Source organism: Mixophyes fleayi, chromosome 1 (genome assembly GCF_038048845.1).
Source record: "Mixophyes fleayi isolate aMixFle1 chromosome 1, aMixFle1.hap1, whole genome shotgun sequence".
Classification (NCBI taxonomy): domain Eukaryota; kingdom Metazoa; phylum Chordata; class Amphibia; order Anura; family Limnodynastidae; genus Mixophyes; species Mixophyes fleayi.
In genome coordinates, this window is record NC_134402.1 from 75,937,162 (window position 1) to 75,956,990 (window position 19,829).

The 19,829-nt window shown below is 37.6% G+C and overlaps 1 protein-coding gene across 5 annotated transcripts in view; it reads right to left on the bottom strand.

The window, feature by feature from the left end:
* Positions 1-300: 300 nt before the first annotated feature.
* PRIMPOL (primase and DNA directed polymerase) overlaps positions 301-19,829 on the bottom strand; it is a 34,092-nt gene continuing 14,563 nt past the window's right edge. For 4 of the 5 annotated variants that reach the window (XM_075197067.1, XM_075197058.1, XM_075197075.1 and 1 more), the window contains 9 exons: positions 18,181-18,328; positions 14,323-14,574; positions 12,272-12,434; positions 8,811-8,902; positions 7,089-7,175; positions 6,836-6,944; positions 4,710-4,792; positions 4,307-4,353; positions 301-1,489 (listed from right to left, as the gene is read on the bottom strand). In XM_075197067.1, the coding sequence (XP_075053168.1) occupies positions 1,178-1,489; positions 4,307-4,353; positions 4,710-4,792; positions 6,836-6,944; positions 7,089-7,175; positions 8,811-8,902; positions 12,272-12,434; positions 14,323-14,574; positions 18,181-18,328 (1,293 nt within the window). In that variant the 3' untranslated portion in view covers positions 301-1,177. The remainder of the gene's footprint in view (positions 1,490-4,306; positions 4,354-4,709; positions 4,793-6,835; positions 6,945-7,088; positions 7,176-8,810; positions 8,903-12,271; positions 12,435-14,322; positions 14,575-18,180; positions 18,329-19,829) is intronic. The other variant, XM_075197049.1, reaches the window with a different exon arrangement.

A 19,829-nucleotide genomic window follows, 5' to 3' on the forward strand; every position in this document is an offset into this window, starting at 1 on the left:
ACATTAGTGTAGAAAAAATATGTAAAATTTAGGGGAGACAGTTAATCTATTCTCAGCTGAATTTTTTTTAAACGCTGTCATATGAAGAGCCATAAACATCATGAGATGCGCCTTCCTACAAGTCATCATCATCAGTGAGTAATTGCATTTGCCTGTAGCAGGAGTAAAATAAATACACCTCATAACACGCATGAGTTTCTGCAGGTTTACATTTAAGTAACCATGCCTTTACTGTTAATTGGCCAATGTTAGACACCCCTTCCTTTCCCCATCCCTCCTCTCCTTGAGAAAGCAGACATAAGTGCCAAAATTGGGCAAGACTGCATAGGAGCATATGCGCCCACTCACGCACAGAAGGATTTGATAAGATATGCTATGCAAACTGGTGAACATCACACGCTGTACAACCCCCAAAGTGTGTACCTATCTTCTAGGCCTCCCTTGTCCCGATAATGATTCCCATGGGAACAGATTGACTACTCATCTGCATAACCTTGCTAGATGTACTACAGTGGCAGCTTAGAAAAACTCTGGTAAGTCTTTGAAAAAAAAATTGCTCAAAACGGACAGGTGAAGTATTACACTACTATTCCATAAAACTTACCTGGCTTCCATGATGTTCAAAATACAGTACAAGAAATCGCATTACTTCCCCTTTTATCTCAACATCGCATTTTGATTTTATACTTATCCCTGATGAACTACAAACCACAGGCTCGGTATAGACTTGACTCATCTTGGTTATCAGATTTGGTCACTCTAATGTTAGGCTGAATAATACAGAACAATGGCTTCTTGTATCTACATACATGTATACATAATACATGGAGACTCAGACTCATTTGCTTACATGTCCTGCTGCTGTTGTAACAATATCTTCCTTTTCTTTTTATAAATATTTAAAATGAAAATGTAATATCTATATTAATCTTCTGATACAGGACAGCTTCTGTTATGCTAAATAACATTTTTCTTTTTTAAAAACTTTGTTGTTTATTATAATCCAGAACTTACATTATTTTGAATACAGCCGATCAGGATAGAACTGCTGCTTTAGGCAGTCTGGTAACTGAAGGTATTCAGCCGGGTATTATTCGGAAACATATTAACAATGTGCTGGTAATTTATGGTTAGAAAAAACAACAAAACTAAGCTGAGCCAGAAGAGTAATGTCTGTTCATGTTTCTGTAGATGTGTCATGATCATTGTAGACTTGTAATAAAAGTTCATCTGGTATGTCTGACCCCTCCAAGCTCCAGTCTACCAGGCTATGATCCACTACATCTGCTAGCTCTGCATCTTCAGCAGCTTCTGCAATACAGACATCATCAATGTCATTTTCCCAGTCTCTATCACAAGTCCTAATGCTTTCCTCTGATTGGGGCAGCACTGATCCTCCCGGTTTCTGTCCCTCGGCAAGCCGTAGATTTTGTTTGTTTTCCCTAATGTTTCCGTTTTCATCCATTGTAAGAGAGGATTCTTCATCTTCCTGTAAGACAGTTTTTGCATTCAATTCTGTAATACATTTCATGTTTTTTATAGCATTAGTAAACAGTTTGCTGGTGGAACTCTAGCACTACTAAAAGATAGTTGGTGGCTCAAAGATCATTCAGCACAAAGGAAATTCTCGTAATAGAACTTCTACAGTGAGAACTTCTACAGTGGAGAATTATATTGAAAGAGATAAAAAATAGTCTTCTGGCAAAACACCAACCTGATAAGTATCTGAGTTTTACATTATTAAATGGCCATACTGCAGTGCACACCATATGTATTTTTATTAATGGTTTTATGTTTTAGCTGCATATTACAATGCAAACATTGTCACTGGTACAATTTGTGTGGCAATGCACTGAGATTTTTTTAAAAAAACAAACAAATCAAATCAATTGAGTACAGAAAAGGGGACAAAGCCTGGATTTATATTTAAATATATATAAATATATATAACAGGCATAAGTAGGTGAGAAATTTATAAGTCACTGGCCTCAGTATGTACTTGCCTAGACAGCTAAATCTGTGCCTAATTGCCTCTTGCCACTAAATCTGTGGTGGTGGACCACGCAGGGTGATTATATGTGACCTAAATGTTGCAACTTTGTTAAATTCTAACCAATAGTACCAGGTGGATACAAACTCTGCACTAGTGAGAGTAATATCTTTCCACACAAAAAGCAGTTATTTTAAACCAATCGCGAACAGACAGGGGGACTGTTGGCTCTTCCAGTAGACCAGAATGATTGCTAAAAAATGTGAAATGCTGCTGCTGTAGCAAAAATGTTATAGCTAGATAATGGGATACTTGTGAGACTGAAGAGGCAGACCCCAGAGTCAGATGGCAACTATCTCCCATGGGATTCCAATGAAATTCCTCCAAAATACTACTGACTGGCGAGAACAAGCTTCTCCTGCATTTCAGGAAATGGATGTATCCCTCCAAGACCCACCCGAAGAGACTCTAAAGTAATCCAATATTTCATTGAATGGGGGTGGCAACTTGGTGGAAAGGGCAAGCTTGGACTGAATAAACATTAGTGGGGCTACTAGGTATGAAACATGATGTCGAACAATACACTTTTTCAACAATTCAGGATGAGGCCAAACATGGCGGGCGAAGCACGCAGTAATTCTTGTATCCATAGAGTAACATGTATCAGCATAGCTAGGACGAAATACCTCTATTTTCGTCCACTGCTTTCATCCACTGGGGCAGAACCCACTCCAAGAGGTAGATTTAATAAAAAATTGTTTTAGGAAGTGGAATTAAATCACCACATATCGCCGGCGGTTTACTGCTCCAAACCGCGCACGTTTACTATAGGGTGATTTGAGACAGAGATGTTCAATGTCTGGCGGATTGCAAACAGCTAAACCGAAAGCTAAACCACTGGTTTAGTCAAAACTGCCGTCAAAACCACCTGAAAAAGGTTTTTTTTTTTCCAATGCCTGCTTCTGATTAGCTAGATAGCTCAAACATGCTGTTTGAGTTATCCTACCATTCAGAGCATAGAACACATCATTGTCTTATAAATTATAGGATTTATTGATTAAGGAACAAAAATAATTTATAATTAACTTATGTTATTTTCATTATATTAAGGGAGCAATATTATTTTATTTTTATATTACGGGGCTACTATGCAGTGCCCCATGCGTGCATCCTAATTATAGCATTCTCATAGTTTTGCCCAGTTAATTATATATTCACACTTCCCCATAATACGATAATATTGCATCCTTAATATAATGAAAAATTAAACTCCCCCCCATAAGTTAGTTATAAATTAATTTTGCCCCTTAATCATTAAATAATGATTGCCATTATAATCTATTATATCAATTGTGCCTTCTCTTATGTTCTGAATGGCAATATGCTCAAATTTCATGCTGTTTGAGCTAATCTCGCCTCTCACCGCAACCTCTTTTTCTTCAGGCTGTTTTTCTGGCGGTTTTCCCGGCGGTTTATCAAACAGCAGCTTAGTAAATCTGTAGGTTTGGATTTTGATCCTGCTAAAAATGCGGATGGCGATCTGTAAAGTGGTGGCCTATTAACCTGCTATATAAATAAATGGTGATGATGATGGTGATCTGTAAAGTGGTGGCCTATTAACCTGCTATATAAATAAATGGTGTTGATGATGATGATCTGTAAAGTGGTGGCCTATTAACCTGCTATATAAATAAATGATGATGGCGATCTGTAAAGTGGTGGCCTATTAACCTACTATATAAATAAATGGTGTTGATGATGATGGCGATCTGTAAAGTGGTGGCCTATTCACCTACTATATAAATAAATGATGATGATGATGGTGATCTGTAAAGTGGTGGCCTATTCACCTACTATATAAATAAATGGTGTTGATGATGATGATGGCGATCTGTAAAGTGGTGGCCTATTCACCTACTATATAAATAAATGGTGTTGATGATGATGATGGTGATTTGTAAAGTGGCGGCTTATTAACCTGTGGTTTTCATTCTTTTTAAGTCGCTGTTTCAAAAGCGCTGGAAAAACTACTGAAAACTGTCAGTTTCATCAAACCGCCCTTCAGTAAATCTAGCCTCAAGACTCTAGAGTACAACAGCCTGGGTATACTGTATTTTTAAAAAATGCTAGTTGCAGGTCTCCAAGCCGTTTCTGTGTTTGGGAGGATTCCATTTAGAAGTGTCTCCAGCTTAGTTCTTTCTATACATGGACTCTTTCACTGTGGAATAATTAACTACTGCTGTATTCATAGCAAGGAAGACAATGAAAACAGACCAACCCTATTTTCATGCTACCTCATAGATACATAAAACTAACCTCTTTAAGAATAAAAGGTAAACACACTTCAGGAGGCAAAGGATAATCTGAAATGAAAACAAACAAATAATACTTAATCAGTAGTCAGAATAGATGCAACAATGATTCAAACCAGAGTTGCTCAACCTTTTTTTCTCTGCTGGGACCCCAAGAGTCAGTGTCCTGGGACCCCAAAAGAGGTGATTTCAAATACTGCTTTGCACAACTGGTAATCCAGGAACCAAAAAAAGATTCTGGGACCCACTTTTGGTTTCAAACAAAAAGTTCTTATATTTAAATAGGAAAACTACACATGCAGACCATAAAGGTTGTCCACCATCAATAAATTATATAGAGGTCATTTTAAACATGGAGAAACATCATTGTATACATGAAGTCAAACAATGTCAGACATATAACTTACAGTCCGACTTAAAGTTTTGTGCTCTGCAATCTGGGTCGTAGCATTTTTGATACCAAACTTCTCTCTTCAAATCTACCAGTAGCCTTGGAATAGAAAAGAATCTGTCAGCAATGGAATGAAATTAAAGTGTAAAAAAAAAAAAAATACAAAATAAAATAATACTGTGTACGGACCACTCAGAAATGTAAAACACAAGTTGGTTTATATAAGACACACTAGCAACATTTGCAAAGGCATATTTAAAAGGTCCTGTACCCGGACAAAACATGAGATGTTTGGCACTCTAGTACATTTGCTGCGCAACTGAATTGGAGTTATTGTTCTTTGTTATCAGCAATGTATTTTGCAACATGTCTAATAATGATCAGCTGCATTTCAATGTAATTACTCTCAATTTCTGGGAAATATACACTGTGATACCAGCCCAATTACACAATAGTGCAGCTTGCTATGACAAGTACAAGTTACTGACAGTAAGTAAGAAAGTCTTTCCCCTTTTATATAATGTTATCTCAGATTTCTTCCATTGTGATGTTATTAGTAGCACTGTGTTATATAGATTAATTTGTATTTAAGGTTTAATGAACCATAATAAAACATTCTTAAAAGTATAAAGATGAAACTGAAGTTCTGGCCAAAAGTGGTATATACATATTCCTCAACAAAAAAACAATTATTCATTTCCCAGTAGAGCAATTGTTGTACATAATCAGAAAAATATAATGTTAGAGCAAACTAAGGTACTGCAACGTAATAGTTGCATCAGGAAAAAACATTTTGTGCTGCGGTGGAAGAAATTTAAAATGCACAACCAGATTTAGAGATAGGCCTGGGACATGGCATAGCCCAGTGATGGGCAAACTTTTTCAGGAGCGGGCCAAATAAAAAAGAAAAACTTTAGGCGGGCCAATATAATTTATTAAAAAATTCAAATATCGAAATATACAATACAAATTTTTTGAATGGGACGGGAGGGTGTTATATAGCAGTGTTACCTCTATAAGTGCAGCGATCGTACAGACACAGCACTTATTTCAGCAGGTTGTTGCAGATCCGTCTTTCTGGTGAGCCACTAACTGACAACACAGCAGCCAATCGAAATCCGCCTTAGTATATGGCCCAGCCCATCTCTTCTCACATGACTTTCAGCCATTAGGGGGCGGGCAGGTGTTTGAGTGATTGACATACGAAGTGTCCTTTTAGGAAGGAGGATGAAGTGTAATGGAGGAAATAGCTGGGAAGGCATAAAAATGAAGGTTCTGACCCTGTGTGTCAGAACCTTCATTTTTATGCCTTCCCAGCTATTTCCTCCATTACACTTCATCCTCCTTTCTAAAAGGACACTTCGTATGTCAATCACTCAAACACCTGCCCGGCCCTAATAATTTTATGCATATTGTAATGAAATTTTTTAAAATATTGGCGGGCCGGCTAGAACCTCTAAGTGGGCCAGATCTGGCCCGTGGGCCGTAGTTTGCCCATCACTGGCATAGCCTAACTCTAAAGGCAGTGTAAAATAGAGCTGGCCATGCGCAGCATATACGAGTATGCCGGTATTTGCCCTGCATTTGCATACTGAACAGAGGCTAAATTTGTACCCAACTCTGAATCAGCCGCATTATGTCCACAGGACATTTCACTAGGGATTCTTTCACCACAACTCCCATAGCTATCCAAGAATCAGAGCCAGATGCTGCAGCTTACAAAGCAGTAGAAATAAGAGATGACCTTATGTAGTGTGACTGATATGGATGGTATGGAAATAAATACTGCTCCTCAGTAACTCTGTCACAGAGTAAACAACCCCCTTTAATTATTCTTCTCTCAGAGCTGATTTATAATTTAAAGGATACGCTTAAGCATTGTTATTGGGGTGACTGCATCTTTACATTTTTAGCAGATATTTGACTGATAAAAATCTATCCCCACATTAGGTACCAGTCTATCATATGAGCAGTGAAAGGCCGGAGAAGCTGGAAGAGAAAAGGGGTGGAATGGTTATTAATGTGCAGACTCCTCACTGGATTTCAGCAATTATTAGGGATACAAACAAGCGATCCTTTGCTAAACATACATTATTACCCCCTCGTAGGTAAGCTTTAAATGAACAGAAATTTTATACATACATGACATTATTACTTCTGTGAGCACGACCTATGTTTTCACACCAGCGGTAATTAACAGTGTCATAAACAAGCAATTCCTCAGGGGAAAAATAGTTCCACTGTCGTATACCTATATAAATAAAAAAGAATAAAATAACCTAGTTGGTATTAAGCATTATTAGAAAACATAAGTTAAAAAACCAGTGTTTTAATGAAAAAAATCTAAAAAAAAACCAACAAAAATCACACAACAACAGCAAAAAAAGAAACTTACCGCCTTGAAAGTCTTCCCTTGTCATGAGTGACTGAATAAAATAATCAATTTCTGGATAAGGTGAAAACTGATATTCATTCATGTTGCCTGGATTGAAGAGGAAAATGTTAATTATTATTTTACATTGGGGCAGCTCTAAAGCATCTCCCCAGCACACTAACACCTTTAGATCTAATAGCAATTTATGTATAACTATCAACTATCTGCATCTACTGCAGTCTTATAGGTTGTGCCCACAACTAAGGAAATTTCAAGATCAAAATTCAAACATCAGCATAGATCCCATGTCAATCACTGCTCCATTACATCCAAAATCCAGAACAGTACTCAAGCCCTTCCTATAGTTTTAACCTATTTATTGTAGTTACTGCTAAATGATACATGAAAGAATCCTGCCTGAGCCATCCAGTAAAAACCTATGTGAAGTGTACAGGACACAAATCTGTGAAAATGAAGGACCTGATTGATCCCTGAACGCAATACAAATTGGACTCCTGAAAAGTTCATTTCTGCTATTAATAGACAGCTCCCCAAAACAGCAATTTGGCAATCACTACCCAGTGATAGCTGAAGTCAGGCTGGCATTGAGGCCCCAGTCTCTGCCAGGAGACAGGGAAGGAACAAACGGTCCCAGGAGTACTGCCTTTGTCCTGATCTCTCTCTCCAGGTCTTGGGGAGTTGTGTGTCCGTCAAAAGCGGCGTTACAGTAACCCAGGACTACTGTCTTGCGGGTAGCCTCAAATGAGAGAAGGTGTGCGTCCCAGGAGAAGTTTGGATAGACTGCACCCTGAGAGTGGCTATGATACTGGCGAGGTGTTTTCATTATACCTTGTATGTTGTCTGTGCCAGACTGTAGTGCTATTTGTTGAGGGTTATTTAAATATTATTACTGCTATTTGGTACTACCATTTTGTTAAATAAAGGTATTTATATTATCTACTATATAAATGCCTAGTGGCGTGTGTGAAAAAAAACAAACCAAGCTGCAGCGCCACCTGCTGGGCAGAGTTATACACTGACCTATATATTTCTTGAAGGAGAAGTGACAGTTGGGAGTGGTTGGTGGTTGCCGGGGGTGACAGTGGGGAGTTTTTAACACCTTAAGTAGCTTGATGAAGGATGTGGTGATGAAGATGAGGTGATGGAGAAAAATGATGAGGTGGTGACATGTGGACAAAACCACGTTAAAAAAGGGCGCTTGCGTCGGGAAGTAACGCTCTTCCCCTGAGGAGGCCTGGGCTAGGCCCAAATGCATGACAAGAACCTTTTTAACACCTTAAGTAGCTTGATTTGACTAGAATGCATGAGTATCATGCACGGGTTAACTTGTTTTGAATATTTTGCTGGGGCGGGTTTGAAAAAGTAGAGATGTTGCCTGTAGCAACCAATCAGATTCTAGCTGTCATTTATTTAGTGCATTCTACAAAATGAAAGCTAGAATCTGATTGGTTGCTATAGGCAACATCTCCACTTCTTCAAACCCGCAGTTTAGTAAATCTAGCCCTTAGAAAGTGTCATTTGTGTTTGGACATGAATTACATGCAATTGTGCCAATTGGCGTAAAGCTCATTTCTGAGTATGCGCAGAGCAATTTCACGCAAGATACAGAACACAACGGGACTTACGCCCGAAGATGAATCAGGACCGAAGTGTCTTGCAATGCAGAACTTGTAGGCAAAACCAAAAGCTACTAAATAGACGCAAATGTTCTCAAAAGAATACCTGAAATAATCGACCCTGGGCTGAGGAGTGCCGTCCTATTCTTCCCACTTTCTGAGCTTCCACAAGTTAAAATTTTTAAAGAATCTGTAAATCTGTAAACGTCTCAGAGATTAAAGACATGAAAAAGGTAAAGAAAAAATGGTGACACAGAGACTTTTTATGGAAGGGGAACATATGGGGAGAATAAAACTAAAGAGAGGTGGACAACAATGCACAAAACTGTTGACAAGAATTCACGGTCACAATAATCATATATACAGATAAAAAAAGACCTAGAATACACACCTCAATTATGGTCGAAATCACCTATATATATATATATATATATAAAATTATGGAATGTGTTAGTATGTTTATTCACTTCATGTTAAGTGATCATGACAAAAATGTAACTTAGCCAAGGAAGTGAAAGCAAAGAGTTGTCACCACATAAACCTAGACTTGGCTCATGTGAAGGGGGGGAGCCGCGGTGTGTGCACGCGCACAAGTACATAGTGCGACTCGCGTATGCGCAGTACCTACGGTGCAGATATCGGCGTGTGCATGGCCACACTGCAACTTCGCCGACATAGCAGAACCCCACTGTATGTACTGACTCAAGTCGGCACATACACAGTGGTGAGAACTGCCAGGGGTGATGACATCATCACCCCTGGACACACACAACATCCAAGTGTGTGTGGTGAATCACCCCACACACATTGCTGCTGGGGAGGCTGGGAGTTTCCGGGTCTGGACTATAAAAGAAAGACTTGGGACTCCCCCTCCTCTGTCTGCCCCTGGACAAAGAGCACTGTCCTACACTACACTAGGGACACACTACACTACAGAAAAAATATATTATACCACACTACAGAAAATAAATATTATATGGGGATACAGTGCACTACAGAAAATACACTATACTCCAGAAAACCTACACTAAGCTACAGGAAAGAATTCTATACTACAGAAACATTCCCTACATTGCAGATAAAGAATTGGATCCAGGATACAATGATTTGATAAGTATCATTGGTAATAAATATATATATATATATATATATATATATATATATATATATATATATATATAGCTATAACTGTTTGTAATGTGGATTTAACTATTTACATACATATATCTGTGTAGCTATTGTCTGATATCTGTGATAGTTAAATCAATATTATAAATACTATACTAATTCTTGTTAAGGATACATATGTATAGCAAGGATAGTGTAAGGAATAAAGGTGGTGAACCTAGGGTTAATTTTATATTGATATACTATGTTATGTTGAACAACGTTATGATAAATGTGTGAACTGTGAATACAAGCTTTTCTGTGTTAACAGTAAAATACTTTGATTTAAATACATACAATTATTGTGAGTATTGGTTATTTATAACGAATATATACTGTGAAGTACTGCTGAGATACAGTGGCTGTTGGATAAATAATTCTGTAAAGCCTAAGTGTTATTTAGTGTGGTCAAAAGACTGAGTAAGGCAACATTGTGGAAGGAATAGTGCATAAAAGTGTGAGTTTTATAATGAGAGGATAGCGTGCGCATGTGAGGCACAACCACAGGTCCTTTTACAGCTCAAAACAAAAAAACTTGAAGCCTGTAGTGCAACTTAGTAAGGTACACAAGTACTGTAAGTTACTTTCTCTAGATCCATTGGGGGACACTGGGACCATGGGGTAGAGAGGTGTTTGTAGGACACTAAGAAATTCTTCACTGAAACCCAGGCTCTTCTCTCTCTATATCCCCTAACCAGGATCTTGTTAGTTTTGTCCACAGGAGCAGGACATTTTTAAAGTTTTTTTTTTTGGGGGGGGGGGGGGGAGGGCAGCAAAGTTAAAGTTAATATAGCATTTTATTTTATTTATGTTTAACACCCCATTCTCCTAAGAACTAGGCTCCAGAGAATGGCATTCACTCTGCCAGACCAAGATCAGAACTTTGACGAATCACATCCGGAAGACATCAGAATATTTAGGTGATCCAGTCTTGGGTGCTGGGCTTATTACAGTGAACGAAAAAATACTGACCGCAACAGCCCTAAGAAATATCTTGCTCAAGGCACGGGAGGCTGACACAGAATCCAAGAGTACTCTGGAGTCCTTTCTATTCGCAGGCAATGTCCTTTTTGGTCTTGAGCAGGAGAAAATTATCAATCAGTCCACAGAAAAAAGGATTTAGGAGCATTCCTCTCTGTTAATGCTCCTAAATTGTAGAGTTCTAGGTTCGGTTCTTTTGTCCTTACAGTAGACCTAGAGGGGCTTATGTTAGGAACTAATTCTCCAACCCATGTGGAGAATAGCAAAAGGGAAGTCTTTCTTGGTCGGGTAAAAGACCAGCTGCAAAATCTTCTCAAAAACAATCTCTCTGGATGGTCACCAGTGCCCTCTCAGATTTGCTGTCCAGTATTAACATTCACACATTTGATTGCCCAGATATTACAGTAACATGGCTGACTAAACAATTATCAAAAATCTTAGTCCCGCATAGCGGATGATCTTCAACATCATTCAGCAGAGTGTTTCCTTTCCCAAAGAAATCTCTCATTACAGAGACTAATAAGTTATCTGTTGGATCTCCGATGGATTTCAGGTCATCTAGGCATGAAATTCCTAGGAAAAGTTTGAGGCACTTCAATTTGCTCAAATCGCCTATCCAGCCAATTCATAATTTTGTCCCCTTTAGTAGCTCAGGGCCGACAACTTTCATAACAACAGATGACAGTCTTCAGGGCTGGGGGGTGGTAACCCTTCAGTGACTAGAGTCCAAGTTACAAATCAATGTTCTTAAGCTAAGAGTGGTCTTAAATGCTCTTGTCAAAGCTCAGCCTTTTCTAAAGGAAAGCTGATAAAGATCCAATCAAACAATGCCACAGCAACCACTAGGCAGGCACAGAGAGCTCACTGGCGAGGAATGAAGTCAAATGAATAATGTGCTGCGCGGAACTAAACTTTCCAGTCATATCAGCGCTCAACATCTTTACGTTTGACTGGTTTTTTTGGATCAACCTACATTTGAAAAGCAGCCTCTTCCCAGATGAAGATTAATCAAACTACAGAAGCGATCTGAGCAATGAACTTTTCAATTATGGTGTTCACTTGTGCCCAAGTAATTTTGAACAGCCTTTCAGTAATTTATTGCAAGATATGCAGTGTCATGTCAACTACACAATAAGAAGGTAAGTGAAAAGCACTTTTTAATTATGGAAAAATGTATAGGTTTGATATTATTTTACATTGCATTGTCTAGTTCACCTAAAAAATATTATATTCTTTATAGTCTATAGAGTAGATTATTGAGTACAAACGTCTGTCTACCCTACGGAAACATCTTTCATGGAAATGGGTTTCCTGTGTTTTATTTGTTAAACGCTAAAATCAATGTTGTAGTAGAGTTAGGATTCTCTTGTGTGCCCATGTCTACTGGAAAGGGCTGTAGTAGAAAGGAATGGAACATACCTCACATTGCTAATTAAGGCGCAGAGAAAGATGTTCTCTTCTGCTGAGACATGTTTTGGAGGCTTTCCAACAAACGTGTTATCATCAGCTAGTTCAAATGCCACATTTTTCCCCAGTTTTGATGATCTATATAAACGAAAATTTCTGTTTTTGGTGTAAACTCCTAAAGGGAATGATTCAAATGTTACAGGTTAGTGATTGGATGTAAAACTGAACAATATTTAATATGAAGGACAAATCTTGTAAAATTATGTTAGTTTTAAATTGCCCAAAGATCAGAAAGATTTGACACAGGAAGGGTAGATTTAGCAAACCTCATAAAATAGAACAGTGAAGGTGTTGCCCATAGCAACCAATCAGATTCAAGCTATTTTCTAGAATGTACTAGATAAATGATAGCTAGAATCTGATTAGTTTATATAGGCAACACCTCCACTTTTCCTTTTTAGAAGGTTTCATTGATTTACCCCAGAGAATCATTTGATAGCTACTTTCACTCTGAGTTTTTCTGCTAGGTAACCACACTAATTATCAACACTAATCAGATTTCTAGAACAGAGATGAAGATTGATTTGAGCATTTACTATTAAAAGAGTTAAATGTATAGAGAGAATTGGCTGGTTATTTTTGTCAGTTGTATAATATTTTAGTATAGTAGGAGGTGTTTCAGCAAAAAATAACATTTTACCATTGAATGTGGTCATGTCCACATCAATTTTGAAATCAAATTATAAATTTCCTTTGTAAACACATTTGGCCCAAATGCACTTGGTTTGTTATATACTATCTTAAATATGAACAGGTTATGAGAAATTTATGTCTATAATTGTGAGTGGTAATTATAGAACATAAATTACATACAGTATGTCGACTCACAATTGATAAAATGCCATATTTGAAATTTGTCTTATTGGCGAGGAAAGAACAGTATATGTCCTATTCATTATGTGCTTGTAAGTTAAACAAACCGGTATGCTGTATTTAAAACACCCACATTGCTCTCTTCAGAAGCCATTTTTAATCCATTAGTTTTTGTGTGCCTGGAATTAATCTAGTCCTGCTTGGAGACAAAATAGATTTTAAATTCAGATTCTTTCTAAAGATTACTCTTGGTTTATCCTCCATTTGCCACAATAGGATTTTGTTTAAGAATAGAAAAATCCTTGTTCAAAACCTCCCTAACCTGATGGGCTTTAACTTGATACAAAAGGGATTCAGTTGTCTGGATTGGTGTTAATTCTTCCTGTTCTTACACAAGTATCCCATACCTCAGATTTAGGGATCAATAAGGAGTCTCTCTAATCTCGTTGCATTTCAAAGTAATGGGTCTGAGTAACCACGCAAAGCTGGTCAACATTACTTATGTTTGATCGAGAAAATTAGAACCCTAACAACAATTTTCTCTCAGAAAACCCAATTGACCCCTCGAAATATGATGCACCCAGTGTCTGTGGTGTCCACTATTAATACAAGTAATTGCTACTGTCCACTGATTTATTGTAATTCATAGTAATAATGTCAGTGTCCTGCAAAGAGAGAGTGAGATCCAAAACATCAACTGTGCATGTGTCAAATTGTGAGAGAATTAGATTATAATTGCTTGTGTTAAGGTTTTGAGCAATCCCCATCCCAAATAATAAACAGATCATCAAAATAACAGCCATAAATTTCCAGGTTCGCTCTGAATGGGGCATGCTGAATTAATTTTTCCACAAATCTGCCCATATATAGGTTGGCGAATGTCAGGCGCAAAACTGGTACCCATGGCTGTTCCAAGTGTTTGTAAGAATAGATGGGTAAAATAAAATTCTGTAGTCCTTCCTATACTTCGTCACGGGATAAAAAATGACCTACTGCATCAACACCTGTAATATGGCCTGTACATCAAGTGTTAGAATGGCTTAACAAGTAACAATGAACTGGTGCTAGCCTTCACTTGACCCACACACACTCCTTATAGTTTCACACTCTTTAACTAAAAAGGATAGGTCTTCTGCCACAAACAACAAAAATTACATATTTTACTAGTATGCTTTTTCAAGAGCACTAACCAAGATCAATAAAAAGTTGTTTTCTGCCATTTTTATCTTCCACGAGTAGAGATGAAAGATTACAGTCTTTTTCACTCATATTCTGGTGGGCAGTACAAGCTGTCTCTAAAGCTGCATGCCGGGGACTTCTCACAGTGTTCTCACAAGTTGTTGCAGTGTCTTTAAGGCAGGTTCCACATACAGAGTCCTTGGAGGTAATCATGCAGTCATTTAAAGGAAAAAGGGGGCTCAATGCGGACTTGATGAAATTGCCTAGAAAAAGGGAAGCAGAGAGTAGCATTACAGAAAGTACATGACACGCGTTATAATTTATGTTATAATCCAACAGCAAACAAAATATATAGCATAAACTAATAAGTAAATGAATAACTGTTGTCGTATCTTATTCCACAATATACAGATCTCCAAATAATAATAATAAAAAAACATACCACATTTTTTGGGGGTATATGTATTCAAAGGTTATGGATTTATTTAAATAAATTTGAATGGACCTAGTGCTTCAGATAAGCTACTAGAACATGACTATTTTTTTCAAGCAACTACACTACTTCCCTAATACAAAGACAAAACACGTTGGAATTAACAAACCTAATGCGAAGAACAGTCGAGCAGCAGCGTCTGGTTCCTGATATCACCACAGACACTAGTAGTCCCGCTGAGCTAGAATGCACAGCACGAGACCACCTCACAGCTGCAGTAGCCGTGCACCAGCACTTCTGTGACTTATATGACATCTGCTTCCTTCACAGCATAAAACTACTCAAGGACTATTCCACCAAACAAAAAACAGAAACACTGAATACCAAACAAGAGGAAAACAAAACTCCACCTCTTCTTCACAACGTATTGGGACTTCCCATTCAAACCAACTGACCTCAAAAGTCATAGAGATTTGAAGGACCTATTTTTACTCACTACAAGAAGTTATGACGAAGAAAGCATGCTCAGTAAAAGAAGTAAACTTTCTTTCTTTTAGGGGCTCTTTTAAAATACGGCAACACAGAAAGTAACGTTGTAACTGCTGCTGGACGTACTTAAAATACTCAAATATGTAGCAATAGGGTTTCCTAGTGAGAGATAAACGGCACCATGGGAATTCTCTGTTCTCCTGCAGACCTCTAAAGTTCCATACGAACAAAAGGCATATAGTGATATACTGGAAAATCGGTGAGATGCCTATTGTTTTGAATTAGAGAAGCTCCAAGAGAGGAGTCCAACAGTAACAGCAAGCCACATAAAGATCCAATCACAATGAAAAAACATCTTCTGAAATATACAACAACAGCAGCGGTTTTGTACCTTCTTGATGAGTGGCATCATTACTAAATCTGGCCTGTAGATGCATAATTATGGCTAATGTATTGTGCCTTTTCTGTTTTACCATGTTCTCAACAATTCTTCTACAATATCTAGACATAACTAGGTCCATATTTCGTGTGGAGTTACTGGCGTCTCCCCAGGTGGCAAAAAGGAGTGCTCACCAGAAATGGCAAACATACAAAAGAAGAGTACTGTGGGATGTAGCTATGAAATATGATTGGCTTATAATCACACTACTAAGTGTATGTAAATAAAGGGATTGGCTCATAGGATAAAAGTCTCTCCGTGAGCGCCGGATCTAGCACCTTGGTGGGAATTAGGTTGTAACTCACCAGAAATGGTTGGGTACTGCGGAAATAAAATACTCAGGACAGATCAAAACCAGCAGCTGATGCCTGGCAGTTTGGAGGTTGTTCTGCAAAGGCTAGGAGGAAGAAACCCGGATAAAAATAAATAAATAAATAAAAAATCAGGCCTATGTCTTAAGGTGGCTTTCCCTCCAGGACATTCAAGAGCTGTGGGCTACTAGTCCTTAAAAATAAACTACTACCAAAATAGAAAAGAAGCAAAGCCAAACAGATCCTTTATTGATAACCTTTGAAATTTATGAAGCTTGCTGGCAATCTATCAAGAAAGAAATGCTTCTTAAAAAACCTTTGCGCCACAAAGGTGGTTAAAGACAAAATGTGGTTCATATGCATCCCACTTAGTTTTATTTTCTTAATAACACATAATTGACTATGCTTTATCGGAATGTAGCCATCTCACTTGTTCCATTTATTTTAACATTCCAAACCTTTTATGGGTTTGGGAATAAAATTGATAACCTGGAACCCTTCAGAAGTAAAGGAAACATACTTTTCTCCTAGATTATTAAAGGAACAATACTAAGTATTGTCTTGTATGAGCTACCTTATGGAAATATTACATGTCTAAGTATAATCTATAAGGCTCTGACACTGCTTCCTCTGCTGTTCACTGAGTTACCTCCCTTTGTTTGTCTGAAACTGGCTACCCTACAATCTATCGGGCATCTTCTGAAGCATTAGGAAGCGACATCAGTTCAGAAAAAGTAGCCATTGCAATAAAATAGATCCCGTTAGATAAAGTTCTTGTGCCTGACCGCTTTTGCACTATGCTATTAGCATTCTTACCAGATGTCAAGCATTCAAAATTGATTGAATCCCTAATCTCGGAACATAGCGAACCTTCTTAGGCACTGGAAACTCATATTACAGTAGCTATCAGAGAGCAAGGATGCTGCCTTGTGCTAAAGTTACTGCCTCATCTCAGTTGAAGGTCAACACCAAACAGTATGCAAAAATCCTGGCAAACAGACTGTGTACACTTTCCCCTCGATGATCCACCATACGGATATGTATTATAAAGCATGCTGCAAATCCATTAGGGCCATTCAACAGATTCAACTGGCCAAACAATCCAACCTGGTTTTTTTTCTTCCCTCATTCTCTTCTCTCTAATGTGGATTAGGAATTTTAATAATATAATATAATAATACAGTTCACACTCTCACATTCCCTACTGCTTCCGCTGACTATCTCCCCTCCACTTTAGTACCTGCAATAAGCAGCTGAATCATGGAGGTTGACACTACTACGCACTTTGAGGAAATCTCCTGGTAAAGGCAGGACAGTAACGAGGCTCAAATGGGCCTTACGCCTAGAGAACAGGAACACACCTGGTTTTAAGAAATCAGCTACCCAGACAGTAACCTACATTTTTATTTTCATCATGCATCTTGTTAAGGAGTTTTAAGTATAAGTCATTGAGTCAAGATTTTGTTAATTTCTCCCACTCCATACTTTAAGATTCCCTTAGGTTACATTGTTATAAATCCAATATATCTTCTACATAGTCAGTAAAATCATAATGAATAACTCTTATCCTACTTACCTTAAGTGAAATGCTCTGACATAATGTAAGTGACACATCTTGCAATTAATGATATATACCTCCACCTTACCCTCTCTCTATCCCCTCCGATTCTCTGCCCTCCCCTTTATCCAAGTTATTATTTGTCTGCTTTTTCGGTTTCTAGTAAAATTGTAAAACATGACTTTACCCTTTACTTTTCCATGGTCGATTTTGTTTGTATTGGGGCTGCTGTGGTGACAACTTGGGAAACCTCGGAGGGCAAATTATGTATACACATTTCTGTAGGTTTGCTCTAATCTTTGTTAAATATGTTGGATAGTTGTCATTTATATTATAATTAAACAGATTGCTATTTACTCCAACTTGTAAGCTGGATAACCTTAACTTCCTCTTTGGAATAATTTGCATAGATATCAATAGATTAAATGCACCTCTTACCTGTCTCTTTCAAATGTCAATCCTGGATCCTGAATTTTACATCATTAAGATAAGGAGCTATGTACTGTAAACACTAGCTGCATTTTTGCAAACCTTGTGTGCAAAAAAAAAAAGCACTGCCAACAAGCATTATGTAAATATACGTAATAATCACTGTAACAGCATCTTTAGACTGTTTTATTCACAATGCTCATCACTTACCAACATGGATATTATCCTTAAAGGCAGCATTGGGTAATACAAAAATTAAATGACGACTAAACTTTTCTTCAGTGCTGGAGTCCAGATTTAAGACAGATTCTGCAGAAGATTTAACACCAAAACATTCCTCAAGCTTTCTACTGAAAAACTGAAAAGGAAAAAAAAAGTTAAAATCATTGTTAATTATTAATGTATTATTGTATAACTGCACAGTAATAAGCTTAGAAGTCCTTGAGGTCTGGAGGTGAGAAACAGGCCCAGATAGCTTAAGCCAACAAGTAATACTTTGAGAATCCTTCTGGGTAAACATGATGTATAATTAATGAGCCAGTCTACCGCTACTGATAAATGGGCACTGTGCATAAATTCTGAAAACATAACCTGTTGTGTGGACCTGGTGACCAAGGTACTAGTGTTTAGAAAACTTGTCCTAGGCTACAGGCATCAGGTGAGCAATAGTCAGCTACTTGTTTTGCAGCAGTGAAAAAGAGATAAACCATTGAGACTCGAAGATATCGTATGTATGGCTTTTACAGATGTGAGAAAACAAAGGGAGGACCAGATAACATATCAGAGTTTGGTACTTTACAATACCGTTCTTTAAAAGTACAGTACTAAAATAAAGAAAGCAATTTTTCACAACTGTTCCTATAGTTACTTTGACGTAAGTTTTGCAACCCCAGAAACTTACAATACATTGTAATCATCTAAGAGTATATGGATGCAAAATATTTGTGATTTATGTATCTATGGGCATTATGGTGGTACACACACACACTGAGATACAAGCAGCAGTATTAGCAGAACTGACAAGAACCATTTGTGCGAGTCATTTTTTTTTAAAAAAAATATTTGTTATTATTTTCTCTAGCATTAGGTCACTATAACAAATGAATATTGCTGCTGAGCTGCAAGGTAGACCTGGTTTTGGTCTTCTTTAAATTAACTCCCTTTGCCACCCACATGATGTCACCAGGTTTCCAGGGCAATCCAATGTGGATGCTCCATATTAAGTGCTGTGTTTTAACTTCTAGGTACCCACTGCGCACCTCTATGGGTTGTGAGGGACAATGAGCGGACGTTTGAGTCAGAACATCGAGGCAATGTGTCTCCACAGGCTGTTCCGGAGACACACCGTGGCACGATGCACCGAACTGAATCTCACCGTAGGTCTTGTACTTTTTGCTAGACAGTCTGGTTCACTCATGTTTAAGCCCAAGTGTCCTAATTTAACTATACAAACGGACTTCATTGTATGAGTGGAAAAAAAAAAAGCTAAACAGTATAATATCCTACTTCAGAGTATTTTTATATATATATATATATATATATATATATATATATATATATATATATATATATATACATTGATATTCAGTTTTAGGTTTGTGCTTTATCAGCGCTGTTTATTTATAACATATATATATATATTAATTTTTATGTTTTGAATAATAAATATACCATTTTTGCACATGCTATCTGCACTTCATATATTTTTCTATTCTAATTTCTATTTAGGGGACCTTAGGTACCCATTTTATGGAAGCTGCAATTAGCGTGTTTTGACTTTGTGGCAGATCATTTTTAATACATTCATATTTTTATTATTGCTATTCTTATTATATGGTGCTAGCTTGTGCACCCAGTTT